This window comes from Sus scrofa, chromosome 13 (assembly GCF_000003025.6).
Source record: "Sus scrofa isolate TJ Tabasco breed Duroc chromosome 13, Sscrofa11.1, whole genome shotgun sequence".
Taxonomy (NCBI): domain Eukaryota; kingdom Metazoa; phylum Chordata; class Mammalia; order Artiodactyla; family Suidae; genus Sus; species Sus scrofa.
The window spans coordinates 130,281,182-130,305,322 of NC_010455.5; the positions used below are offsets into that span (position 1 = coordinate 130,281,182).

At 41.2% G+C, this 24,141-nt stretch overlaps 1 protein-coding gene across 1 annotated transcript; it reads left to right on the forward strand.

Moving 5' to 3' along the window:
• HRASLS (HRAS like suppressor) lies at positions 933-22,178 on the forward strand. Its single transcript, XM_021070059.1, has 4 exons — positions 933-1,037; positions 9,337-9,475; positions 14,665-14,933; positions 21,921-22,178. The coding sequence occupies exons 2-4, from the start codon at positions 9,337-9,339 to the stop codon at positions 22,020-22,022; spliced, it is 510 nt and encodes a 169-aa protein (XP_020925718.1). The 5' UTR covers positions 933-1,037; the 3' UTR covers positions 22,023-22,178.

The following is a 24,141-nucleotide window of genomic DNA, read 5'->3' on the forward strand; positions in this document are numbered from 1 at the left end:
TCCTTGGTTCACGTTCATGAATCCATAATGCAGGGAGGAGAGCGGATGATTAAGTGTCCGATTAGAGAAAACAGATTAACCTGGCAAACATAATAAATTTAGCTCATAAGCAGGATGGCTTTATAAATGCTCACAATAACTCTCCTGTATAAAATCATGAACCACTGTCTTCAGTGATGACTCAATTGAAATAGTTGGGGAACATAAAGCAAATGCATGTTTATGGCTTTCTCTTTGAGACATTAGAAGGGTATTGAAAGGTATATCTGGTTCAGTTTATCATTCGAAAAATATACTAAATAGAGAACATTTAAGAAAAACATTAACTCATAAAAAACAAAGCTACAGCCTCTCAAGTGTTCGGTTTCCACTTTACCAATAGTGTATCTAGATTCCATGTTTTCATTATCTTTCTACTACTTTGTCATCAAAGATGCCACAGCCAGACCCCAGTTTCAAGTCATGCAGAATTACCCTTAACGTTCACCACAGAACCTGATTCCTTTAAAAAGGCAGCTGCATCTTTTGGTAGTCCTTATCCCATTGTGACAAAACAATGTAAAATTAGAAGGCTATTTCAGCCTTTGAATTCGAAAGGAAAAAAAAAAAAATCCTTCCTTTTAGCTGAAGGTCCATTTATATCAGAGGAAAAATCTAGGTTATGACTTGTTTGAAGAAAAGTCCTGTGCTGTGCTCCAAAAAGTTCACTTAGCAGTCTGCCCGGCCTTCCCTACTTAGCTGGTTTGTATTCCTGGCCTCCCTTTTTTTAGCAGGGAGAAAATGGATACTCTTCATGCCCAGCTTTATTTTTAAACTCACATGGCTATATTCCTGGAGGCCTCGGCCGGCCCATGACCTGAAAGAGTCAGGCCCTGCCCTGTCACATGCACCCAAGTCACGCTAAATAAGGGACTTGCTTTGCTTCTCTATCTAGAACCAGGGCTTTGCTAAGAGGCAGGGCAGGGCAGGGGAAGTGGGGAGGGGCATGGGCTGCCTGAGAGAGTCTTGTCTTTAAGGAAGGTCCCATACGGAGCCAGGTAAATTTCCCACTTGGAGAAACCTGTACGTGGAGATCTAGAGACAGGCGTACCCTTCCTTCCTTCTTTGTCCCCTCCTCCCACTTCTGAAGTTGATTTTAGACTGGAGGGTGGTGACAGGGAGAAATCTAAAGAAAGCAGGGGTCCGGGTGCGTCCTCGCAGCCCTGGGCGCTGATCTGGCTCACAGGCACACGTTTTGTAGGTGTGTGCCTGTGGTGAGAAGCAGAGTGGTTTCTTAAGGCCACTCCTTTCGCCTGCCTTAGCTTAGACTGAGATGCCTTCTTGCTGCACAGTGACCAGGATCCTTTCTGCCGCCTTAGAGGAATGTGCATAGAGCTAAAAAGGGGCTCTCTTCTAGTGGGTGCAATGTGTATTCATGCTCGCCAACATTTCTGAGCTCAGCAAGACAAATTAACTGCATTACTGCCGCGCCTAGACCAGCTCTTGGTACCTGGGAAGTTTGACGGGGCAGAGTGTCCTTGTTTAGTTAACCACGCCCGGGCGGTTGGGTTTGTGTGTGTCTGTGCGGGCAGAAGGCAGCTGTGTTGGTGCGGAGGGGACTGGGAACCAAGCAAGTGCGGGGTGGGGGACAGGCGGGCGGAGGGTCCCCCGGAGGTGGTGGGGGCGGGGCAGGGTCAGCAGGAGCCTTGAGCGTGCGCGGCAGCGTCTGGGCTCAGGAGGTTTCCTCGCGGCAGGGTGGCGTTGAAGCTAGAGGACGGCCCTGGGTTACCGGTAGTGAGCCGCTGCCGCCTTGACCTACTCCCGGAGTAGATGCAGGCGTCCCGCCGCCTCTAGCGGGAGGGGCAGCAGCTGCTGCGAGGCCGCCACAACCCCAGGATCCCCTCTCGCTTGCTCGCTGCTACCTGTGGGGAAGACAACCAGGGCTTCAGAGTGAGGTGTGCTGGGGATGGGGAGGGAGGGCCTCTGAGCCCACAGACAGCTTTGCTGAACCGACTGTCAGAGAAGAGAGCTCCAAGGACCAGTAGAGAGCATCCAATCCAACCCATACCTCTCTTTTTACAAATGGAGGAACAGAGTCTGCCCCTAGAGACTAGCTCTAGTGACAGAGCTGTCATATGGCAGAACCGGGACTGGATACCTGGTCTCGCTTACCAAAGCCTTTTCTCCACCACCCTCGCTGAAATGAATATGAATAATATCACAAGTATTTATTAGGATAATATATCAGAGTTGGGAACTAGAAACGGTGATATCACTTAGGCATTCGGGACTATTCATGGACGTTATGTGCTGGAAAAGCCCAGCCACTCTGTCCTCGCTGGGCTTGGGCGCCTCATTCCTTCATTCATTAAACATTCCCTTGGCAGTTCTTGGCGCCAGCCACTCTGTAGCAAACTGAAGGAGCAGAGATAAACAAGAACCAGCTCTCCATGTGGAGCAGAAGAGAAAATTCCCCTGACACCGGTAACTGACACAGGTGTAGGAAACACGATGAGCGCATTAGGGAGGTAAAGGACCAGCATGTCACTTGTGGCTGAGTGGAGGGAGACCTTGGGAAGGACATCTGATCTGGATCTTTAAGCGTGGGTCATTTAGGGGCACTTGGAAAGTGGCAGCACAATCCAGGTAGAAGGTTCAGTGTGGTATTAGCAACACAAAGCCAGGGGTGTGTGAGGAATAATGGTTTGGTTTGCCTAGAATGTAGAGGTGAATAAGGATGCTAAGGCTGCAAAGGAGACAAGATATGGAGTCAATAATGGGATCCCTGGAGGGATTCCAAGCAAGGAATGACAATGCAGTGGCCCAGGATGGTTCGTCTGGCCGGGAGGTGGAACCCTCAGCCACAGGGGAAAGATGTTGGACCAAGGATCCTTGCAGCACTGAGGGTCTGCAAATGAGCCAATGGGAGCACAGGGCTCCATGGAGCCCTCTCAGTGTCATAGGGCTATGGATGAAAAATGCAGCCCAAGTGGGAAAGGGTCCAAATTGAATTGGGAGACCATTGGACTATGGGGATAGCCTGTGATCATGTTTCAGACTGCCAACGGCATCCTTGGGAGTAGTTTGCTAAAAAGTGCTCTTAATATTCTTGTAACACAGGTGGCTCCATGGGCATGAACAGCAGTTAATCAGCCTGTCCCTATCTGTGCAGGGGGCTGCTATTTCTTTTGATGCATCCCGGGAGACCAACAGGGAGCTATAAACAGGGAAGCTTGTTTTGGCAGTTGAAAGGGAGATTTCTTGTACAAAAATTACAGACTTTCCTTCATGTCGCTCTTTATTATAAACCAGTCAAAGAATTCTGTGCAGATGAACTGTTAAAATGAAATATTTTTACCTTAAATGTGACACTCAGAGATTTCAGCAGAGGACCTATAAATGTATTTTTAATTGGTTTGCTATTATCATGCTTATGAAGCAGTACATGACATACTTGTGCTTGAATGAAACAGGTAGCTGTCCCTGTAAATCAAGTTACCCACGCAGACAGGTTTAGCCATTTACTGAGGTATGACTCTGGGAACCCTCGAAATGCTTCTAGCCCATCTTGTCACCTCCCTGCAGGAGAAAAGCAGGGGTTCCCCAAGGCTCCACTTCCCATTAATCACTTGTTCTGCAGATGAATATTTAGAAACTTCCTGTGTTATCTTATGAAATATGAATTCTGTATGCTTTTGCAGCTTCTCTATTTACTGGATATCAGCGAAGAGGGAAAAGATGAAATATTGGTGAGGAGCAATTCCTGTGGTTATTGATGTTAATCAGTAGGGTAAAGAAGGAGCATACAGTCTGGAATAAGCAGACTGGGAATTGAATTCTCATTGGGTCACTTACTATCTGTGACTTTTTCTGACTTTTAATTCGTCTGTCTCGGTTTCCTCCTCTGTACAATGGTGATCATAATAACCAGCTCACAGTTGTTACCCAGGCTGACAGTGCCCAGGAAGGGCTGTAGGAAGGTCAGTAAGGGAGGCCGTATGGGCTCGTGGGGACAATAGTTAGGGTGAGGAGCCTGACCTTGGAGGTAGGCTAACCTGCCTCCAGGTCTGGCTTCTTCCCTTTCTCCCTGGGTGCATTTGGGTGAGTCCCTGAACTGCTGTGAATATCAGGTCCCTCCCCATTAAAATGGAAGGAATACCATCTACTTTGTGGTGTTCATTTGAGGATTGCACCATTCCTGGGAAATAGAATAAGAGAACATGAGAGGTTAAAAAAAAAAAAAAAAAAAAAAAAAAAAGGGATCTTAGAAGGCCTCTTCACCCCAACAATGCCCCCCCTCACCATGAAAGTCTTATTTTTATCAACCCTGACCATGTACTGTATAGCAGGGAACTCTACTCAATATTCTGAAATAATCTGTATAGATAAAGGATCTGAAAAAGGATGGATATATGTGTATGTATAACTGAATCATTGCTGTACACCTGAAACTAATACAACATTGTAAGTTAACTATACTCCAATATAAAATAAAAATAAGATTAAAAAAATTCACAGTGACAGAGACTGCTGTCTGTACAAGGTTCTCCATTCTGTTGTTGGATCACCTTCAACAAAAGAAAAATTGTAGAAGCAATGCCGAGTAGTTATGCTGAGAGCCACACGGGAGATCCTGCTGAGTAGCATTGAGAACTATGTCTAGATACTCATATTGCAACAGAACAAAGGGTGGGGAAAAAAAAAATCTATACATGTAAGAGTGACTTGACCCCATGCTGTACAGCAGGAAAAAAAAAAAAAAGAAAAATTGTCCTCATATACAGTGAAAAGCTCCCTCAGTGGCACTTCCACGTATTGGTTCTTTTCTGTGCTCTGTAGGGGGAAAAAAAGAGTTGATCTTTCTTTTTTTAATTAAAATTTTTATTTTGAGGTAATTGTGGATTCACATGTGGTTTTTAAGAAATCGTACAGCGAGATCCCGTGTATCTTTACCTGGTTTCCTTCAATAGTAACATCTTGCCAAACCACAGTGCAGTAGCACAAACAGGTTATTGACATGGATGCCATGGAGAGGCAGAACATCCCACCACCTCTAGCATCTCTCATAGGCTGCCTTTTCATAGCCACACCCACTTCCTTCTAACAACTTCCTTAACCCCTGGCAACCACTGTTTGTCCTCTGTTTCTATAATTTGATCATGGCAAGAATGTCATATAAATGGAATCATATATAGAACATGTCATGTCATTGGCTTTTGTTTTTTTTTTTTTTTTTTTTTTTGCTATTTCTTTGGGCCGCTCCCACGGCATGTGGAGGTTCCCAGGCTAGGGGTCTAATCGGAGCTGTAGCCACTGGCCTAAGCTAGAGCCACAGCAACGCGGGATCCGAGCCGCATCTGCAACCTACACCACAGCTCATGGCAACGCCGGATTGTTAACCCACTGAGCAAGGGCAGGGACTGAACCCTCAACCTCATGGTTCCTAGTCGGATTCGTTAACCACTGCGCCACGACGGGAATTCCCTCATTGGCTTTTTTTACTCTGGAGATTCATCCTGGTTGTATGGTTTTATTTATCAACACTTTATTTGTTTCTTTTTATTTCTTAGGAGTAGTGGCTATACCATAATTTGTTTACTAGTCACCCATGGAAGTTCATCTGGGTTGTTTCCAGTTTGGGGCTATTATTCTATAAACATGTATTATTCTGTAAATATTCCTGTACAGATTTTTGTAAGTCTCCACTGTCTTCAGTCTCTGGGATAAATGCCTAGGAATGTAATTGCTAGATCATATGGTAGTTCCATGTTAAGTTTTTAAAGAAATTTCCAGACTGCTTTGAGTGGCTGCAACATTTTATATTATCACCAGCAGAGAATGAGTGACTCCTCATGACTTACTCCACCTCCTTGTCAACATTTTATTTATTTTAGCTATTGTGATAATTAATTAGTGCTTTTTTTTTGCTTTTTAGGGCCACACATGCAGCATTTGGAAGTTCCCAAGCTAGGGGTTGACTCAGAGCTATAGCTGCTGGCCACAGCCCCAGCAATGCAGGGTGCCATTGCAGGGTTCCAGCTGCGTCTTCAACCTACACCACAGCTCACAGCAATACTGGATCCTTAACCCAGTGAACAAGGCCAGGGTTCTAACCCAAGTCCTCATGGATACCAGTTGGGTTCATTACCACTGAGCCACCATGGGAACTCCCGATGCTATGGTACTTTTAATCTGCATTTCCCTAAAAGCTCGTGATGGTTTACTTGACGTCTGTGTCTCTTCCTTGATAAAAATGTGTCATTGTGTCTTTTTCTCAAGTTCTGAATGTATTTTTGGTTTTTAATTGTTGAGTTTTGAGTTTTTTGTACGTTCCCAACACTGGTCCTTTCTTGGATATGTTGTTTTCAAATATTTTTTCCCACTATGTAGGGCTTTTGATGGGGGTGGGGTGGGTCCTTTTAACTGGCTCATTTGTGGTACAAAGTTTTTAATTTTGAGGACATCCAATTTGTCAGTTTTTCCTCTTATGGATAGTACTTTTGATATCAAGTCTAAGAACTTTTTGTTTACCACAGGTCCTGAGGATTTTCTCCTCTGTGTTTTTCTCCTATGTTTTATAGTTTTACATTTTATATTTAAGTCCATGTTCCATTTTGAATTATGTATTAAATTAGGAGATGTGGGACCCAAGTTTAGGTTGTTTCCTCCCATCCTAGTGAAAATCAAATTATTTCCAACACGGTTTGATGAAAATCTTTTTAAAATAGCCTATGACATTGGGCAACTGAAATTACCTGCCTGCTTCTGTTTCCCTTGTCTCAAAAATGAAGAGTTGTCCTAGGACTAGATGGGTATAACTCAAGCTCTATTTTCCCCAAAGTTCTGGGGTCTCAGGAAGCATCTGGTAGCAGCAGCAATGAGCAGATGGAGCTCTCATGTCTCTCCCTTACTTCATCCAGCACTGGGCTGCATTAGTTGTTTTACATTTTTTGTGAGTCCATCTGATATTTGGCTTAATTCAGGGCCTCACTGCTAAAAAGTGTGGAGCTCAGTGGATTGGACACTATCTGAAGTCCCTTTCTGCAATAAATTGCTGTGATTCTAAGTATTTGGTGTCAGAAACCAACTTCTCTCCTTACACTTTAGGCTTCAGGCCCGTCCCTTGGTTTCTTGAGACATTACTCATATGAAATGTTTTCCTTGTTATCCTGTCATCCTGCTTTATAAATATGATAGGCTTCATGAAATCAATTAACTTATATTTCATAAATCAGTTTGCAAATCATATGTTGGAATTTTAAATGTTTTACATATTAAGATTTTGCAGTGGAAATCATCTAAAATTTTTGTGGCTGAAATAGAGGATAAAGAATTAAAATCACACATAAGCCATGAACTGATGTCTCAGGCTTTACAAACAACCACCTCTCTCCTACCACCCGCCTGTACCTCTTGCTGTTACCCAGTGTAAGTTCATAGGCCTAATGCACAGTGAGGCCAAACAAACCAAAACTTTGGAGTTTGGAGCAAAGAAAGATTTACTGCAGGGCCAAACAAGGGGAAGGAGAATGAGCGGCTTGTGATCAAAAACCTGGAACTCTCCAAAGGGTTTTAGCAAAGCATTTTTAAAGGTAGGGTGAAGGAGGGATGTCTCAGATCAGTTCATGCACAATTCTCTGATTGACTTATGGTGATCAGTCCTTAGGCATCAGAAGGTCTGAGTGCTACTGCTCAGGATCATCGAGTAGTTAATTTCTCCCATTTGGTGGTGGGTTTTAGCATCTGAAAAACTCAGGAAATATGCAACAGATACTATTATCTAGGAACTTTCGAGAGGAGCTAAAGCAGAGGTTATGGGGGAAGGGTCTGTCCCAGCACAGCCCCAGAAGGTCCTGCTCGGTTACATTGCCAGTTCATGCAGTACCTGCAGGAGCTTTTGGCCATTTCCTGAAAGGTTACTTGCAACAGCTTTTTGAGATAAACAATCCAGCCCTATATTCTTATACCTTTAAAATGAGGAAACTGAGGCTCAAGCAGTTTGGATGACTCTCCCAAAGTGACAGAATAGCATGGAGAAGACCTGAAACAACAGCTCACATCTCTCACACTGAGGCCAGTTGTTTTTCCCTTTGTACTTTATAAGGGTTCTGGTGAGTATTTTCCCAAAATTGGCATTTGCTACTATCACTTTTTAGCTGTAAAACAGGATAATAACATGATAAACTCAAATCAGGGTAGGTTTTTAAAAAATTAATTAGGGTTAGTTGAGACAGCACACATGAAAAAAAATGTTACATGACAAAGTACTTTCTGCTCAAATGGTGGTTATTATTGTAAGCTTGGCTAGGTCTGTGAATGCTAGCAGGCAGCTGTGTGCGCTTGTTGATTCCTATTCATGGGAAATGTGTTTGTTTATATCATGGTATAGTATCTATTTTTCCCTTTAGTGCCCATGCAGCCAAATTGCAAACTGCCATATTAATGACTCAAACATATTTGAGAGGGGGGTTAGACTTAATGGTTTCCATAAAGTTGTTTTAATTGTTATTTTTCAACAGATGGACAGCTTACATTTGGCCTCATTTCTGTGACAGTATGATGATTGAAGTTTTCAACAGATGGCATACAAATACTTGGGAAAACACCCTCCCAATATTAATTGTTGTAAAAAAGACTTCTAGCCTACCAGGAAAATGATAGTCTGTATTCCCAAGTCCTTTGCCTATGCTATTATAATTATAATTTAGATGATTTGGAAGTTTCCCTTTCTGGCACTTAGGTTTATTTTGTAAATGAGTGTACACATCACATTAGAGTGAGAGAATCTGAAGAATACTTTGTTGTCAATTAGATATTCAACACGGATATAGCATGAAGTCTCCTTTTGATTATCAATGAATGTACATAACTTCCTTCTGGATCCTGACTTTTTCATGCTAAGTACTCTATTGTATTTTTTGTGTAGTCCAGAACTGAGCATTTACATAGCAAAACAGATATTATTAAAAATTTACTTCCCCTTTCTATTTCAAATAGGGCATCATATTAATTTTTGAAAGTTTGTGTATAGCTAAGTTTTATTATCTATGAATTTCTGGATTTAAAGAGAGAATTGTAAAATGCTTATTATAACTAAAGAGCCCTGGGGAATTTCAGTATGAGAAGCATTGCTATAGAAAATTAAGCAATAGCAGACAAATTCTTTCTCCACTTGTCCATGTGTATACATATAATTCCTTGTTGGAATAATTCAAAGAAAAGGACAGCAGTGTGAATCTAAGTCTTTAATAAAGAATGCAATCCCAATAAATTGCTATGTTTCTATAGAAGCCTTAAATTGATTTTCTTTTGGTAGGTCTTACCAGCTAGATTTTGTGTGTGTGTCTGTCCTTACAGATGGCGTTTAATGATTGCTTTAGTTTGAACTATCCTGGCAATCCTCGGCCAGGGGACTTGATTGAAGTGTTTCGTCCTGGCTACCAGCACTGGGCACTGTACTTGGGTGATGGGTATGTGATCAACATAGCACCTCTAGGTAAGATTTGTTTCCAGAAGCTCCTGGGAGCTTTTTAGTTTTCTTATTACAAGAAGGAATTGTGAAAAAATTCATAAAATAAAACAAACTGGACATAAAATGTAGGAAGTAGATAAATCCAGCTCATCTAGGTTTATGGAAGGACATTCTAAGACAAAAGTGGCAGTGAAGAAATCCAATAAGCCTTTTTTTTTTTTTTGGTCTTTTTAGGGCCACACCACGGTATATGGAAATTCCCAGGGTAGGGGTCCAATCTGAGCTGTAGCCGCTGGCCTACTCCACAACCACAGCAATGCTAGATCCAAGCTGCATCTGTGACCTACACCACAGCTCACGGCAACATGGCATTCTTAACCCACTGAGCAAGGCCAGTGGTTAACAAACCCTCGTTCTCATGGATACTAGTCGGGTTCGTTAACCACTGAGTCACAATGGAAACTCCCAATAAGCCAATTAACATTAAGATTTTAAACTTCTGGATTAAAAGAAAACACTGTTAAAATGTAAATAATCAGCTGGGGAAAATATTTGTCACAAACCTGATATGAGTCAATGTCTTTATATATCATACAAATAGATTATTTCAATTCATTCATCATGTATTTATAGATTTTCTAGTATGTGCCAAATGCTATTCTAGATGCTAGGGATACATAAACCTCTCCTTGCACAGTGGGACTTACATTTTAGTGGAGAGAGAAAGAGTGAGAGAGCATAAATAAAATATAGAAAGCACTGTTAGATTAGAGATAAGTGATATGGAGAAAATAAATCATAGAAGCAGGATAAGAAGTGCTTAGAAGTTGGGGCTGCTGCAGTTTTAAATGAGCTGGTCAGGAAAATTTCATGAGAAAGTAACTTTTTTTTTTTTTTTTTTTTGTCTTTTCAGGGCTGCACCAGTGGCATATGGAGGTTCCCAGGCTAGGGGTCAAATCAGAGCTATAGCTGACGACCTGCGCCACGGCCACAGCAATGCCAGATCCGAGCCACGTCTGCAGCCTACACCACAACTCACGGCAATGCTGGATCCTTACCTCCCTGAGCGAGGCCAGGGGTTGAACCCGCAACATCATGGTTCCTAGTCAGATTCGTTTCCTCTGCGCCATGACAGGAACTCTGAGAAAGTAACATTTGCAAAACAACTTGAAAGAGGTGAGGAAACCTGGCACATGGTATTTAGGGAAAGAGTTTCTTCCTTAGGCTGAGTGGACAGTGAACACCCAAATCTCAACAAACTAATGGGCAAAAAATTGGGAGATTTATAGAAGAAAAAAAGCAAAAGCCAATAGTCATTTTTAAAGATTTCAACTTTTTAGCCATCTAGAAATTATAAAGTAAAATGACAGATTTTATACCTCTCTCCTTAGCAAAGTTTAAAAACTGATAATTAGTGAAATGAACAGAAGGATGTTATTAATAGAAGTTTAGATTTCTATCAATAAAAATAATTTAATAATATGTGTTGAGTCTTAAAGGAGTTCATATACTCTGACCCTGTAATTTTACTTCTACAAATGTATTCTTGGGAAATATTTTTAGAGATCTTTATTTAACATTTGTGTATGAGGGGGTTCACTTCTATCTCAGTTATAATGATTTTTATTTTATTTATTATTATTATTATTTTGTCTTTTTGTCTTTTCTAGGGCCACTCCCGCGGCATGTGGAGGTTCCCAGGCTAATGGGAGCCGTAGCCGCTGGCCTACACGAGAGCCACAGCAACGTGGGATCCGAGCCGTGTCTGCAACCTACACCACAGATCACAGCAATGCTGGATCCTCAACCCACGGAGCAAGGCCAGGGATCGTTAACCACTGAGCCACGACGGGAACTCCTCAGTTATAATGATTTTAAAAAATAGGCAATGTATTAATATTCAGTAGGACAATGGTTAAGTGAATTATGATTTAGCTACAGAATGTTAGGTATCTGTGGTTGGCAGAATTTTTTAGATGCAAATAACATAAATAAAATTCAAATTAGCTTAAACAGGGAGTTCCCATTGTGGTGCAGTGGAAATGAATCTGAGTAGTATCTATGAGGACACGGGTTCAATCCCTGGCCTCGCTCAGTGGGTTAAGGATCTGGTATTGCCATGAGCTGTGGTGTGGATTGCAGATGTGGCTCCGATCTGGTGTTGCTGTGGCTGTGGTGTAGGTTGGCAGCTGTAGCTCCAATTCGACACTTAACCTTGGAGGAACATCCATATGCTGTGGTTGCGGCCTTGAAAAAGAAAAACATTAGCTTAAACAAAGAGGCAAATTCATTACTACACTGAAGGAAACTACAGAAAGGGTAGAGATGGTGCTGGCCTCAGGGATGCCTAGATCTAAAGGTCTGAAAGTATTAAACTCTCCATCCCACATCTGCTTTCTTTCCCCATATATTGTCTTCTTATCTCTAAGAAGCCAAACTGATATCATAAGCCTCCTTGGGCTCTTACTCTTATAGTGTAAAACCCAAAGGAAAGGAGCTAATCCCTGTTGCAGTTAGAAACATCATAGAGAATGACTCTAATTGTCTGATGTGGGCCTGGTGTCCATCACTGGACCATCTCTGTGCCCAGAAGATTGGTGCAGGAGGAGTGTCCTAGACAGAGTCTTTTCCAGAAAGAAAGAAGCAGTGGTAGGATGGGGTGCTTGGTAGGCAAAAACAATAGCCCCTTTAACAGCTAAATATCATTTCTAGAATCTTTAGCTGCATGAAAGATGATCCTGTATGATAGTTATTTGGAAATTCCAGATTAAAAATGTAGTATGGTACCTGGTTTATCATGAGTACAAATGAATGCACATGTGTACACAAACATACTCATGATAATAAAAGACAGTAGCAATATATCAAAATAATAATAATAGTAATTTCTGAGTAGTAGGATAATGCGTGATTTAAAAAATGTTTATGCTGTATTTTTCAAATTTAGAAATGAGCATGAATTATTAAGAAAAAATAACACTAACAAAAAGCCTAGAGTATTTTTTTTCCTCAAGATACCTTTTTGAAAAATTGTTTTAGGCCTAAGTCTTACTATCTTGAGAGTGTCTGAGAATTTTTGACGAGGTGATTTTTGCAACATTTTGAAATATTTTCCTCTTGTCTAGAATATTAGAAATGGAAATGGCAAATAACATGACATTTACGATACAGAGCCATTCATTCTGCAGAGTCTGGTGATTAACACTAAGCAATTCTTTACATTATCTCTGCAGTTTTCCCATTTGGGAAATAATATGAGGTTTTTGTGCTGTTTCCTTGTTTTCACAACTTAAAACATCATAAGCTCCATATTAATGTGACTCAAACACGGAGCTTTGATCTTGTAGACTGAAATTAAATTCCTGTTTCTGTTAATTACTCATGTGATATTCTGCAAGCCAGTTTATCTCTCCAAACTTTGATTTTTCTCATCTATAAATTGATTACATCAAACTAGCCCCCAAATGAAAAATATTTAGTAATTCTAACTAGGATATATGTGCTCTATGAACTGGTAGCGTGTGAGAAATTTCAACTTGTAAGATGTTAAGTGGATCATAACCTATGAGGGAAAAGAATCTGAAGAAGTATATATATAACTGAACCACTTTGCTATACTATCACCTGAAACTAACACGACATTGTTAATCAACTATAATTCAATTAAAAAAAAAACTATAGGAGTTCCCATTGTGGCTCAGTGGTAATGAACCTGACTAGTATCCATGAGGACACGGGTTCAATTCCTGGCCTTGCTTAGTGGGTTAAGGATCCGGGATTGTTATGAGCTGTGGTGTAGGTCACAGATGTGGCTCTGATCCCGCATTGCTGTGGCTGTGGTATAGGCTGGTGGCTACAACTCTGATTTGACCCCTAGCCTGGGACCTTCCCTATGCCACCAGTGCAGCCCTAAAAAGACAACAACAAAAACCTACAACAAACAAAAAAGAAGGTATTAATAGGAAATACTGCTCCAATGAAAAGGAGTTTGGAAGGCAGAAAAAAAAGAGGAATGGGAAAGAAAATTTGCTTTTAATTATTACTGAAAGGAAAAGTATGTAAGCACTGGTTATATAGAGACCCTTGATCTGATGGCGTACTTGACCAATGACCAAGCATAGCAGTCTCAGGCAGATGGTGTGGGCTGAGGGCCTGGCATTAAAGCTAAACCCTAAGGAATCATTTGTCCATTCTCTGATGCTGACTATGGCAGGCCAGGATATGGAGGTTTTGGGCTGTCCAGGCAAATGCTTACCAATAGAGCCAGTAGGATGGAGTGGTAGGATGCAGGGCGTTATAATGGGTGGGTGGGGCACAGCAAGGGGCCACATAGACTGAACAGTGCCTACTACATTAGGTTTAATTTTAGGATTTAGTCTCTTGGCTAAATGAACTGGGCAAGGCAAAGGCAGGGCCCCAGCTTGACCCCTTAGAAGACTGGAGTTCCATGCAGGTTTCAAAGTGAAGTCTAATTAAAAGAACAAGTGTAAGAGCAGAGATGGAGGTAAGGAGTGCAGCTTAGATGCAGGACAAGAATGTTAACTGTAACCCACTAGTGCTAAGCCCAACGGTATCAGTTTGGAAGGGTTCAAATGCTGAAGGACAGACTATAGAAAAGGGGGACAATGATCTTATCTGTACTACGTTAGAAACATAGGCCAAGATCTCTAATAATAAAACAAATTGATAGAGAACTTATTCTTCAAGAATGGTTTGGAGTTCCCATTATGGCTCAGCAAGTCAAAAACCCAACTAGAATCCATGAGGATGTGGGTTTGATCCCTGGCCTCGCTCCATGGATGAAGGATCTGGTGTTACCATGAGCTCTGGTGTAGGATGCAGCTTGGATCTGGTGTTGCTGTGGCTGTGGTGTCATAGTCCAGCAGCTGCAGTTCCATTTTGACCCCTAGCCCGGGGACTTCCATATGCCACGTGTGTGGTCTTTAAAAAAAAAAAAAAAAAAAGAAGAAGAAGAAGAATGGGTAGAGTTTAGAGTTTTCACATCTAGTCTGTTCTAGGGGGAGATAATAAATTTCAAAAATTTTCCTATATTCTTATTCACACAGTATTGAATACATGTTATTGATAAATCAGAGAGTGAGTATTTAAGGCAGTAAGAATAAGTAGTTTCTGGTTTGAGGATAAGTTGGGGTGGCATTGGATTTCACTGAGCTGGGTCGCTACAGCTTGTTAAACCAGAATTCTCCTTACAGAGGATGGCATTTCCACATCATTTACAAGCGCCAAGTCTATATTCAGCACAAAGGCCCTGGTGAAGATGCAGCTTTTGAAGGATGTAGTGGGAAATGACACTTTCAGAATAAACAATAAGTACGATGACACATACGCCCCTCTCCCCGTGGAAGAGGTCATGCAACGGTCAGAGTTTGTTATTGGACAGGAAGTGGAGTATGACATATTTGTCAACAACTGTGAGCATTTTGTGACTTTGCTCCGCTATGGAGCAGGAATTTCAGAGCAGGTGAGTTTTCCTTAGGAGGCACAGACGTTTCTTACATTGGGAAAATTGTAACTACTGACTATGATCAAATTTGCAGGCTTCAGACAAATGGGAAAGAACAAGAAATTATGAGAACGCTGAAGGACAACGGAGGGAATAGGGTTGTCCAAGGTCATGCTGCAAGTTAACGACCAAACTGAGACTAGACTAAGATGAATTAGAGGCTAGAAGGGACTTGAAGCAGAGTCAAGGCCATAGATTTCTGTCTGTCCTTCAATTTTTTCCCATTACCCTTGATAATTATCCTTTCCCATTACCATCGATTATTAAATCAGTAGCTTCGTACACTGAAAAGAAGATGCTGGAAAGAACATTGACCTTTTTGAGTAGGAGTTCATTTGCCAAAAACATAGATGGTAATACTGAGATTCTTTTCTATTATCTGGCAGAGGCTGACTGATGCCGTAGCTTGGTGGGTTTGTAAATATCCTCTATTTCCTTGTAATGCTAGTTTCAAAGAAATGTGCTTGAAGTAGATCCTTTGATTCATTGAGCTTTTGGATGATTTTTAGTGGATTAGGTGGCTTTCTTTTCAAAGTGGCTTACAGTTTTGTTATTTACCACTCCTATTTTGTAATAGGGCAGATTCCTCACTAGAGGCGTTCTTGATTCAATTGCCCTTTCCCTACCTATCTTCTTACCAATCTAGTTCCATCATCGATGTTTTAATCTCAAGATTTATTAAAATGATATAAGAGAATGAATATATAAAGACTCCCAGAACCTTGAAATTGTGGATCTGTTACATAAATGTCTATTGTAAGGAGTGAAGTTACAATTCTTCTCATGAAAGCTTGGGGAAATGGGAGATGGAACATAATGAAAGGATACATTTGTTTTTATTAGGAAATAACTTAATTGGAAATTCACTTTTATTAGTAATGAATGTTCTATTCACATGTAGCAAGAAATTGCTTCTGAACCAAAATGCAGAGGACGTATGCACAAATTTCTGTTCACCTTTGCATTGAAAACTAGTGGTATAGCTAGGAAATAGAGTCTCTTCCTCTCTTTGTTAATGATAAAATTATCCACTGCACTCAATCAGCAATTTTTAATTAATTACTTAATTATTTTTTTTGCCTTTTCTAGGGCCACACCCACGGCATATGGCGGTTCTTAGGCTAGGGGTCGAATCAGAGCTGTAGCTGCCAGCCTACGCCAGAGCCACAGCAACGCAGGATCTGAGCCGCATCTGTGACCTACACCACAGCTCAGGGCAACGCCGGATCCTTAACACACTGAGCGAGGCCAGGGATCAAACGCACAACCTCATGGTTCCTAGTCGGATTCGTTAACCACAGCACCACGACGGGAACTCCAATTGGAAATTTTTAAAAATGTGGCTAAATTAAGAGGAATTAGCATCACCTTTTTGCCTTGACTCTCACTTGTAGTCTGTCATCATTTCACCTTTCTTACCCAGATCAAGACCCATGAAAAATGAACCATTTTTCAACAACTACTAGAAATGTTCTCTAGAAGGTTCTGAAGAAGACGGTGTAGTGACAGCCTTAAGGATGTCCTAAGCTTTGGAATTTTGTATTTTTTTTTATTAGTAGACTATTTTTTAGAGTAGTTTTAACTTCCCAGCAAAACTGAGCTGAAAGTATAGCGAGTTCCCACCTGCTCACCTCTTCAACACACACACACACACACACACACACACACGAAGCCTTCCTCACCATCAACATCCCACAGCAGTGTGGTATATTGTTAACAAAAGATGAGCCAGCATTGGCACATCATTATTGACCAAAGTCCATAGTGAAGGAAACCAGAATGTGCCACTCTGAAATGTGTCACTTTGGTGTAAGAATTATTTTAAGCAATTGAGAGGCAATTGAATAGAACCAAATACAAGAAAAACTCCCTGTTCTCCCCTATTTGCCTAAAAACAGAACAGAAAATGTCAAAGGTGTCCCATCTCTACCAAGAAGGACAAAAGTTAATCAGGGACAAACAGTGGTTGATGTAAGCCCTTTATCAGCCTCCAGAGGGCACCACAGGATTCTCCATAGCAAACAATGAACTAGCCTCTACCTACCATTAGTTTCCTGTCTATTTACCTTATCGCAGTTTGTTGCCCTGGAAAGGTGACCAATTTCCTTTGTCCTGTCATTTCTTTAGAAATTTATTGTTCTTTGTTGAAGATGTAGTATAAGCCTGAATTTTTGTTTGTTTGTTTTTGTCTTTTTGCTATTTCTTTGGGCCGCTCCCTCGGCACATGGAGGTTCCTAGGCTAGGGGTCGAATTGGAGCTGCAGCCACTGGCCTATGCCAGAGCCACAGCAACGCAGGATCTGAGCCGCATCTGTGACCTACACCACAGCTCACGGCAACGCCGGATCCTTAACCCACTGAGCAAGGCCAGGGATCGAACCCGCAACCTCATGGTTCCTAGACGGATTCGTTAACCATTGTGCCACGACGGGAACTCCAAGCTTGAATTTTAAGCTACCTTTTTGACTCAGTCTTCCCTGACTTTCTCTCAACGTGTATCTGAGATGTATATGTTAATGAACTTTTATTTGTTTTCCTCTTGTTAATCTTTCTCTCATTACAGAGCCTCAGCAAAGACCTGAAAATGGGTAAAGGAAAAAATTTTCCTCCTCTAAAATAATTAACATTGGGGTTCACTCTTGGTGTTGTACATTCTGTGGGTTTTGACAAATACATAAAGGCATGTAGCCATACAATATCATACAGCATGGTTTTGCAGCCCTAAAAATTCTCTATATTCTGCCTATCATTCTTCACTCCCCCTAAACCTTCAGCATCCACTCACTTTTTTCTTTTACTACCCTATAGTTTACCTTTCCCAGAATTGTCATATAGTTGAACTCATCCTAAGCAATATGCACTTAAAATTTTTCGGTGCCTTTCCTTGGTTTGATAGTTCATTTATTTTTATTGTTGAATAAAACATCCCATTGTCTGGATGCACCACAGTTTATCACCTCACCTACTGAAGAACATCTTTGTTGCGTTCACATTTTCATAATTATGAATAAGGTTGCTAGAAACATTTGTGTGCAGGTTTTTGTATGGATTTAAGTTTTTTACTTGTTTGGATAAATATTGAGTATGATTGCTGGATCATATGATAAGAATGTGTTTAGTTTTGTAAGAAACTGCTTAAATGTCTTCCAAAGGGACTGTGTCATTTTGCATTTCCACCAACAATGAATGAGAGTTCCTGTTGCTCCACAGCTTCTTTGACATTTGGTGTTGTCAGCGTTTTGGAGTTTAGCTATTCTGATAGGTACATGATTGTATTTCTATTGTTTTAATTTGCAGTTTGCTAAATATATATGATGTTGAGCATCTTTTCATATCTTATTTGCTATCTGCATGTCATATTGGGTGATATGTCTCTTGAAGTCTTTTGCCCATTTTTAATTGCATTAGTTGCATGTTTTTACTTTATTGAATTTGAAGAGTTCCTTGCATATTTTGGATAATGGTCCTTTATCAAATATGTCTTTTGCAAATGTTTTCTCCCAGCTTGTGGCTTGTCTTTTATTTATTTTTAAAAATTCCTATGATCAACATTTCTCACTGTTAGCATCTAAGCAGGTTATTAAAATGTTTCTACTTTTGTAGAAGGTGGAAGCATCCTTCAGTGGGCCTGGACAAGCTGACACACAGTACACCCTGGCTGTGCTTCATTGGAGTATTGGGGCAGGAGGCATTCTGATAATTCCTGCAAGTCACTCGTGTCTGGACCCAGCTGCTTCAGTTGTAGCTAACTTTTTGCTGGGCACATATAGACCCTCAGAATGAGGCCTTTAGTACGGCCTCCACACCAAAAGCCCTATAAAGGATGAAGTGTGTAGGATAGGATTTGTGACCTTATAATCCTAAGTCAGCTGTGAAGTAAAAGCTCTTGTTCATGCTAGTTTACCACAAACATCCTAGGATGTTATAATCATGCAGGTCAGATCCCATTACACATAACTCTAACGGAATTGTCCAAATAACATGGGATTTTTTTCCATTTGGGATGCGACTTGAAAGAAATGTTTGGGATTTGGGAAACTGCATGCCAGAAGTGGCTTTATTACAATTGCATATGCCCTGTGCACTCTCAGGGGGTTTTGACTTAGGATCAATTTGTCTGCCTTCTCCTCAGAACTCTTAGATTGATGGTATTTCTCTCACATGTTCTGCTTCTAGTGGCTGAAGGATACCCAGTGAGTTAGGTCTGTATCTAGCTGGGGCCACCCCCCCGACAGCCCCAGGATCTTGTCATTTTCCCAGGGCTGTCCCCTACTGCCGCTTGAGACTTTTGTTTAGAGACACCAATTGCACCTTCCTATTTTTTCATTGTCTGCCATATTTTCCTATATCAGAGCTCCTTGGGATCTTAGCATCTGCCTGTAATTGCAGGCTTGATTCATAATGTTGATCCCTGTCTATTTATTGATTCTGCTCCTCTTTGGAGTTTTGTCTGATATCTTGCATCTCCTAGCCCTTTTTTGCTCCCTGTGTGCATTGACGGGAGCTCTTTACTATACTGAATTCTGACTCTCTCCTGGGAAATAACTTAGGTAGCAGCTATTTAAAAATTAGAAAGAAAAGAAACAACCCACCAAAAAAGTAAATAAAATTAGAATTGTAAACTAAAATAGGATTTTTCAGGGAGTTCCTTAGTGGCCTAGCAGTTAAGGATCCGGCATTGTCACTGGTGTGGTGCAGGTTGGATGCCTTGCCTGGGAACTTCCACATGTGGCAGGTGCAGCCAAAAATAGAATAGAATGGAATGGAATGGAATGGATTACAATAGAACAGAATATAGGATATTTCAGTTGTATGCCAACGTCATTCTCCTCGGCAACTGTGGATGGAGGCAGAACAGGGAGTCACAGTTACAGGCCGTGGGGGTTCCAGGTGTGGCTCAGCGGAAACAAATCCGACTAATATCCATGAGTATGCGGGTTTGATCCCTGGCCTTGCACGGTGGGTCGGGGATCTGGCATTGCCATGAGCTGTGGTGTAGGTTGCAGAGGTGGCTGGGATCCCATGTTGTTGTGGCTGAGGTATAGGCTGGCAGCTGTAGCTCTGATTTGACCTCTAGCCTGGGAACTTCCATATGCTGTGGGTGTGCCCCCCCCCCAAAAAAAAAAAAACCAAACAGTTATAGGCCTTGTCCCTGCAGACCACAGGATGGTGTAATGAAGTGAATACCCCTTCTGCCCTTGTGCTTCTTTCCTGGCCAGGGCCCTCACTGCCTGTTCCCCATAGGAAAGCCGGCATTAGAGAGGGAGCATTATATAGCCTATGGGGGTGGCAGGCTAGTGGTGGAGGGCTGTGGGTTAGACAGAGAGCATGCTCAAATGTGAGCCGGGTCAGGCTTTCCAGCATTTGGGCTGGTCCCCAGAGTCATTTAGGAAAAATGTTTTGCTTTATTTGAAAGCCCAATTCTGAACTCCCGGAGAACAACTGCTGTTTTCAGAATACCTGATGACTCTAAAGTATCTGAATGTGACCTTTGGGTCATAAAATTGCACTCAAACCCACGCAGATGGAAGGCAATATTAGTTGAGTGCCATGAAAACCATGAATATTCATTAGTTGCCTCATCATGATGGTGATTAATATCCTTAAAGCTATAAATGTCTGAACTCCTTTATGGACAATTGAGTTTGAGAGTGGTTTATTTTAGGTTGTCTACATGAGAATTAATTTTTGACATGATAGTTAACATCAGTATTGACTTCTCTTGAAGTTTATCAGAATAGAAAGTGTATCTACAAAATAAGAGCCTATAAGGTATTTAGCTCTGATCACGTCTCTGAGTTATTTTCCTAATAGATATTAATTTAGGGAACACACACGCGCACACACACACACACACACACACACACACACACACACACGATATTTACCATAGTATACACCTAACCAAACCAGTGTGTTTAGGGGTAGGGGTTGTGTAAGGGAAGAATATATGGTTCAGGACTAGACTGTATCTGTCTAGACTAGACAACATCCTGGTGGTACAGCCTCCCTCGGGCCAGTAACTTCTCAAGTTTTACAAAACAGGAGTAATGCTACCTTCCAGGGGTCCTATGGTGATGATTAGGAATTGTGGCATAGGGAGTTTATAAACTGTCATAGCCTATGAAAATATGAGGAGACTAAACATTTGTGTATTTCTCTCTGTCATAATTACAATAATAAATTTATTTCATCTTTTTTTTAAGTTCGAAGTATAGTTAATTTACAAGGATGTGATCATTTCTGCTGTACCACAAAGTGACCCAGTCATGCACATACACATATCCATTCTCTCTCAGATTCTTTTTTTTTTTGTCTTTTTGCCTTTTCTAGGGCCGCTTCTGTGGCATATGGAGGTTCCCAGGCTAAGGGTCTAATTGGAGCTGTAGCCGCTGGCCTATGCCAGAGCCACAGCAACTCAGGATCCAAGCCGCGTCTGCAACCTACAGCACAGCTCATGGTAACGCCGGATCCTCAACCCACTGAGCAAGGCCAGGGATCGAACCCGCAACCTCATGGTTCCTAGTCAGATTCATTAACCACTGCGCCACAATGGGAACTCCTTCTCTCGGATTCTTTTCTGACATAGGTTGTCATAGAATACTGGGTAGAGGTCTCTGTGCTATACAGCAGGTCCCTGTTGGCCAATCATTCCATATGCCTCAGTGTGCATATGCCAATCCCAAACCCCCAGTCCATCCCTCCCACCCCTCCCTACCTGTCCCCTTTGGTGGCCATAAGTTTTGCAAAGTCCATGAGTCTGTTACTGTTCTGCAAATAAGTTCATTTCATCTTTATACAGAATTTTAATTTTGCATTAAGCTTTAAATTTACCCATTGTACGTGAAAATGGGCCTTTGGGGAAACAAGTGAAAGCTAGGGTTTACGACACAGAAGTGCCTTTAGAATAAGATGTGTTTTTTGTTTCTTTCCTGTTTCCTTATAGGCCAACCGAGCAATCAGTACCATTGGGTTTGTGACAGCTGCTGCTGGTGCCTTCTCGTTCCTGGGCTTGTTTCCAAAAAGACTAAGAGCAAAATACTATTAATTTACTGAAGAGATATTGGAGCTGAAGGAATTTGTGAGGAGGGGAAAAAAAAAAAAAAAAACCTGGGATGAATACTTATTTTCAATGCATCATTATTGTTCCAAATTCCACTGATGGATGGCAGGCTCTTTAATAAATTGCTTACTGGTATTATCTCATGTTGAACCATGGAAATTTTTCTCCCTATCAGCATAGATTTTCTGTGGCAACTTGAACCACAGAGGCAGTAGCCTTTCGAGGGAGCCAGCAGAGGACCTTACAATCACATCATAGTTTTTCTTCTATAAATATTGTTTCCCTTTTCCCTGGGGGTGACTGTATTTGCCAGAGAGATGAAGAACCTTTTATATGTGATTTTGAAAGAAATGATAGGAGACAAATTGTTTGGTGAGTATCAAAATTCATATTCCTTTTCTGGTGAGAAAAGAAGTGTGGAAATTTAGCCTTTGGTTAGGCAGTTGGAGGAACTTTGATTAATAAACCATCTGAAGGTGCACACCCACCTCCTCGATCCTGTGTAGATGGAGGCAGAGGGTGAACAGAAGAAGGGGCTCCTGACTCCAGTGTTTCAGAACCAGTGACTTCCCTGGAAGCAGCTCATTTGTCAGGAGTATGGATTGCTCCATTGTTCCCTTTGGATTTTGAAGTATTTTAGGAGTTTGACTCTTTTTCACCTTAGCAAAAGATCATTAAATGTAGGCATAAGGTGCCATATTTAGAAAACAATATCCTGTGTTACTTTTTAAGGCTTTTACTATAAGTCAAGGAGTGTTATGATTTTATTTTTGCATTTTATTGATTATGTGTTGAATGAAACTACTTTTTATTTTTTTAATGTTTTAATTTTTAAAACTTTTTTATTGTTATTTCCCCAATACATTTTTTTTTCTACTGTACAGCATGGTGACCCAGTTACACATACATGTATACATTCTTTTTTCTCCCATTATCATGCTCCATCATAAGTGACCAGACATAGTTCCCAGGGCTACACAGCAGGATCTCATTGCTAATCCATTCCAAAAGCAATAGTTTGCATCTATTAACCCCAAACTCCCAATCCACCCCACTCCCTCCCCCTCCTTCCTGACAACCACAAGTCTGTTCTCAAAGTCCATGATTTTCTTTTCTGTGGAAAGGTTCATTTGTGCCATATATTAGATTCCAGATATAAGTGATATCATATGGTACTTGTCTTTCTCTTTCTGACTTACCTCACTCAGGATGAGAGTCTCTAGTTCCATCCATGTTGCTGCAAATGGCATTATTTTGTTCTTTTTTATGGCTGAGTAGTATTCCATTGTGTATATATACCACATCTTCCTAATCCAATCATCTGTCAATGGACATTTGGGTTGTTTCCATGTCTTGGCTATTGTGAATAGTGCTGCAATGAACATGTGGGTGCCTGTGTCTTTTTTAAGGAAAGTTTTGTCCAGATATATGCCCAAGAGTGGGGTTGCTGGGTCCTATGCTAGTTCTATGTATAGTTTTCTAAGGTACCTCCGTACTGTTCTCCACAGTGGTTGTACCAGCTTACATTCCCACCAACAGTGCAGGAGGGTTCCCTTTTCTAACACCTTCCCAGTGGAATTTTTATTGGCAGAGTGGACAGAGGTCTCTATACCCTGGAATCCTATCAGATATTAGAACATTACCCTACAAACCACACCACTAGCCAGTGATATCCTTCTTGTGCCATCATTAAAAGTGTGGCATTCAATGAAGGAAAATTTCAAGTAAATATTGGGGGTGTGACATTGGGGGACAATGAAGGAACCAGGAATATGGTAGATAAAGTAACAAAACAGGACACTCAGTGAGAGTCTGGAATCTGCTAATTGATTTAGATTTTACTCCAGGGCTGGAGATAAATTTTATAGCCTAATTGCAGGATTAAGAATAATGATAACAGAAGAGGTCATGTGCTACAATCATAGTTAACAGAGACCCTTTCTTTCTTCCTGGTCCCTGATTACTCCCTTCCCTTTCTTTTTTTCTACCCCCCCCAATTTTTAAAAATTTTGTGGCTATACCCACAGCATATGGAAGTTCCCAGGCCAGGAACTGAATCTGAGATGCAGCTGTGACCTATGCCACAGATGCAACTAGCCAGATC

Coding starts and splice junctions, on each gene's coding strand:
- HRASLS (XM_021070059.1), top strand. CDS start 9,337: ATGGCGTTTAATGATTGCTTTAGTTTGAACTATCCTGGCAATCCTCGG. Junction 9,476..14,664: donor GATCAACATAGCACCTCTAG/GTAAGATTTGTT, acceptor TTCTCCTTACAG/AGGATGGCATTTCCACATCA. Junction 14,934..21,920: donor GAGCAGGAATTTCAGAGCAG/GTGAGTTTTCCT, acceptor GTTTCCTTATAG/GCCAACCGAGCAATCAGTAC.